This window comes from Papaver somniferum, chromosome 3, assembly GCF_003573695.1.
Source record: "Papaver somniferum cultivar HN1 chromosome 3, ASM357369v1, whole genome shotgun sequence".
NCBI classification, from domain to species: domain Eukaryota; kingdom Viridiplantae; phylum Streptophyta; class Magnoliopsida; order Ranunculales; family Papaveraceae; genus Papaver; species Papaver somniferum.
This window is the reverse complement of record NC_039360.1, coordinates 1-4,490: the sequence shown is the minus strand read 5'-3', so window position 1 is coordinate 4,490 and position 4,490 is coordinate 1. Positions and strand designations below refer to the sequence as shown.

The window sequence follows — 4,490 nt, the reverse complement described above, 5'->3', positions numbered from 1 at the left end:
CTCAGTGAGACATAGCTGCATGTCTGGCTTAATGAAAATTTCATCCAACAGTGAAAAAAGTAACACTGAAAATTTCTCAGACAGTAATATAAGATTCAACACCAAGGCAGGTCCATACTGGAAAATAACAAATTACTTAATACTAGAGTACCCAATAACCCTAAACAGACTTTAATTACATTACGTAGCAAATTACTTAATACTAGTAATAACTAATTAACGATGATTAACATCTCTTCTTCTTCTTCTTCTTCTTCATCAATCTTCAAAACAGATCCCAGATGTCTTCCTAATCATTTTCTCCACCTCAGTACCGGGATGGATCCTCTCCACCCGAGAGCTAGGACCATCAAACCCGGGAATCACGACATCGGGCATCCTGATGTGCCCCTGTGCGACCAACTCCTGACAACGCTCCTCGTGCTTTCTCAACCAAACCTTATGCGGATGCTCCCAGTACCCAGTTTCTGGGATCCCCATCGTCATCTCTTCACGCGCCTTTTTGATACTCTCCTCCATCTGCTGGTCAAACTCTTCCCTCCTCCTCTTCAACGCCTCTATTACCCTCTTACGCGTCTCAACCTTTCTTGCTTCAGCTTCTTTCAAACGATTCTCCCTCTGTTCCGGTGTCTCGTGCTGAAAGATAATTGCCTCCATCTGCGATCTCATCATCTTTGTGATTTCTTCAACCAAACTCTGTGAATTCCAACAGACAGACAGACAGACTATTAGGGTTCTTCTGAGACTATTCCCAAATTGCAGCCAGGAGAGAGAGGATTAGAATGAGATGATTTACAGTAGAAATCGAAACCCTAGATGTTGCAACAACTATTCAGTGTAAAGCGGTCTAGCATGTGGGGATATTTCACAAACAGACTAGGGACATCTGTCATCATCCTTGACCGACCGATTAGACTTCCAATATTGTATACCGACATCTATTGTATGGTTGGCCTCGGCTCTAGATCCCCGTCCCCTTCTTCTCTATCCCTCCATGTCCCCCAATGATATATCGACGCGTGTCCTCTTCCAGCTTCCCATATTCCATCCGGTTAGAGGATCCGACAATTTTGAGTAATAGTAGGCGACAGATAATCAACAACGATCACCTTAAATAGATCCACCGGGATGAAAATCCCGTGGAATTGACCGGGGGACACAAAAAATGTGGACACATGTCCTCCAATAATATGTCGACACGTGTCCCCTGGGCCCACAGAAAATAGAAACCCCACCCCCTCACGGTGAAATTTCTCACGGTATGTCTAGCAAAGCCGAAAGATAATTGCTTTCCTTTAATGGAATTAAAGGAGGTCCAAACCTAATCTCTCCTTATTAATCAAGAACGTTCTTCCATTGAAGGGAGAACATCAACACAATTCTTAAACGATTAAGATACAAACTACATCAATAGATTAAAATCTTGATATAGCTAACAAGACTTTTTACTCTTCAGCATATATCATCGTCTTTGAATTGGGATGCAGTGTTCGTTTTTGCGCTGCAACCGGTTACAATCACTTTGTTTTGGCCTGCAATCTTGATTGTTTACGACTTATGAGAATATGGTACTGTAACCTAGTTTGTGTCCAATTTAATTGTTTACGACTTATGAGAAAATGGTACCATAACCTTGTTCGTGTCTAACTGCTGCAGTATTTGTATTTTGGTCCATAGACTCAGTAAGTCATTGTCTTTGGGAATTTGGTTTTGCAGGGTTTGTAACCTGTACTTGATTGTTTTTTTACTTAATATAAACTCTCTTTAGGAAAAAAACAACAACAAGGTTTTAAGTTTTCAAAAGAGTAAAATGGAAGATTTAACCATTTTGTGGTGAAATGATTCGTGCACCATTTATACTGTAATGCAATGTCTGTGACGATGAATATCTATAATTTGGATTGGATGGACTTGAAGTGGTTTTGGTTGGATATTTCCATGTGGATGCATTAGAGCTCCGCCTACAATGGATAGATAGATAAGAGCTTCTCCAATGGTGGTTGTGTGTGTTTCCTAGGTGGCAACCCAAAAAAGACATTTTCATTCCCGTTCTTCCTTAAGTTTAGGAAGAAAAAACAGTTCATCTCCAACGGTGTTGTTTGTGATGTTTTATGAATTAATTTTAGATTCTATTTTAGTACTTTTTAAACTTTATTAGAATTCAAAATGGTTATTTAATATATTAAAATTAATTTAGGTAAGCAAAAGCTTATTAGGATAGCTTGACATTGTAAGGTGAATGTCAAATGTCTCACAAAAATTAAGCCACATCATATTCACATTGATTTAAGAGGTTGGGGTTGGAGAAGAATTTTAATAAAAATGAATTTCTATCCTACATGGACTTAAACATTTATCTTCACATACATTCCATTGGCGAAGCTCTAAGCTTACAGAAAGCGCTTAATTAAAAGTATAATGTCAAGTAAGTGTTAATTCACACTAAAAGACTACAAAATCATTAAGAACTGTCAAAAGGCCATACCAGTTATTGAGGGGAAAAAAATCAGAAAATCTACTTCATTAAAGTTGATTAGATTTCACTATCCATTTTAAGAAGAAAAAAATATATGAGAATAAATGTTGTTCCGGAATTAGGTTCGAACCTAGCTTAATTGGGAGTGCGAATTTCGTGCACACTCCTTAACGAGTGTATATTTTAAATTTCAATCTCTACCCTTGATTTAATTTAGGGAGTTAGGTGATGAGGGTCGTGATTCTAAACATGGAGGGTAATGGGACCATCAGTTAAATAATCACCCAATCAGAAAAATATACACTCGTTAGAGGAATGTAAACAAATTTGGACTCAGATTAAAGGAAAGCGATTATCTTCAGCCTATTATTACTCAAGATATCCAGATCCTCTAAACCGTATGGAAATAAGGTAATTTGGACTCAGATTACGATAGCTTGACATTGTCAAGGTGAATGTCTAAAACTTGACATTCACCTTGATAATGTCTCACAAAAATTAAGCCACATAATATTCACATTGATTTAAGAGGTTGGGGTTGGAGAAGAATTTTAAACGAGAGGGACGCTATTTATACGGAAGGAAGACAACACAATGTTGGGCCACCGAGAAAACAAATGTTGGCCCAGCAGACGGCCATTTTGCGGCTCGGCCAATACCGTAAATTTATTTTAATTTTTGAACGAAAAGAAAAAAAGAAAAGAAAAGTGCCACACACACTAGTGAGATTTGGTCAGCAACTGAGAAAAACAAAATTGGGTCCATCCAACACTAGTGCAGCTTCATACAAGACCAAAATCTTCAGTTATTATCATTCAAATTTCCGCATCATCATATAATTCTGAGAAATTATCATAGTTACATTTAATCATGTATTGGGATCATTAACGAAGATTAAATGCTCTTCAGATGTGATTAAAGGGTTGTATATCAAGGATGAAATTGAACCACCCTTTCAAATGTTTGCTAAAACGACTCACACGGGTATTCAACCTACTGCCGTTACGTGTAATACTCTTGTACAAGGTCTTTGTAGAATTGGTAAAGTGGGTCGTGCATCCCAACTGTTGTTTCATATTGTTCAATTACAGATACTCTTTGTAGAGGAGGTCTACTTGATCAAGCTTTGATTTTTCTTCTCCTAAAAGCATAGTGATTCAAATGTTGTACTCAACACAATGTAGTCGTTTACACTTCTTTGATCAATGGAAGTTGCAATTCAGGCTGGCTGAATGATGCAAAGAGAGTCTTTAACGAGATGGTTAGTAGAGGCATCTCTGCCAATGTAACTACATATAATTGTATGATTCACGGTTATTTGAACTGATGGGAGATGGGATGACAGAAGATGCTTGGGGTTATTTGAACTTTTGGAAGAGATAAATATAATACCTGATCAGATTACTTAAATCTCAATGATCAACGGTCTATGTTTGGATGGTGGGTTGAAAGAAGCTGCTAAATTGTTTGACTCCATGGTGGATAGAGGCCTTGAGCCAAATGAAATCACCTACAATGTGTTAATCGATGGGCATTGCAGGAACCGTAAGCTGGGTGAAGCTGTGCAGCTATTCAAGAAAATGAAACGAAATGGATTGAAACCCGCAATAGTTGATATTCTATTAAGGGAACTATACCGGGATGGAAGAATGAAGACTGCACAGAGGTTTCGTAATGAGATGCAAACTTCTGGTCAATCTCCAGATGAAGTGACATACACTACCATGATGGACGGTTTCTGCAGGAATGGAAAAATAAAGAATCCATGGAGGTTACAGGAATCTCAGATAGTAATTACATGTACAGCTAGCATTCTTATTCATGGTTTGTGTCAAGCTGCCCAGTTGGAAGATGCGAGAAAGGTTGCCTTCTGTCGTTTGCTTTTGTGCAGGATACCTTGTATTTACAGCATGGAAAGCACTATCCGAAAGAAATACAACAAATAATAATAATAATTACAAAAAAAAATGGAAAGTCTCCTAGAAAAAAATAAAAATAATAATTCTCTCTCTCT

The 4,490-nt window shown here is 37.8% G+C and overlaps 1 protein-coding gene across 1 annotated transcript; it reads left to right on the top strand.

Annotated features, from left to right (window-relative positions):
- The first annotated feature begins 3,891 nt into the window (after positions 1-3,891).
- Positions 3,892-4,422, top strand: LOC113358566 (putative pentatricopeptide repeat-containing protein At1g09680). The gene has a single exon (XM_026602165.1). The coding sequence runs from the start codon at positions 3,892-3,894 to the stop codon at positions 4,420-4,422; it is 531 nt and encodes a 176-aa protein (XP_026457950.1).
- Positions 4,423-4,490: the final 68 nt, after the last annotated feature.

Coding starts and splice junctions, on each gene's coding strand:
- LOC113358566 (XM_026602165.1), top strand. CDS start 3,892: ATGATCAACGGTCTATGTTTGGATGGTGGGTTGAAAGAAGCTGCTAAA.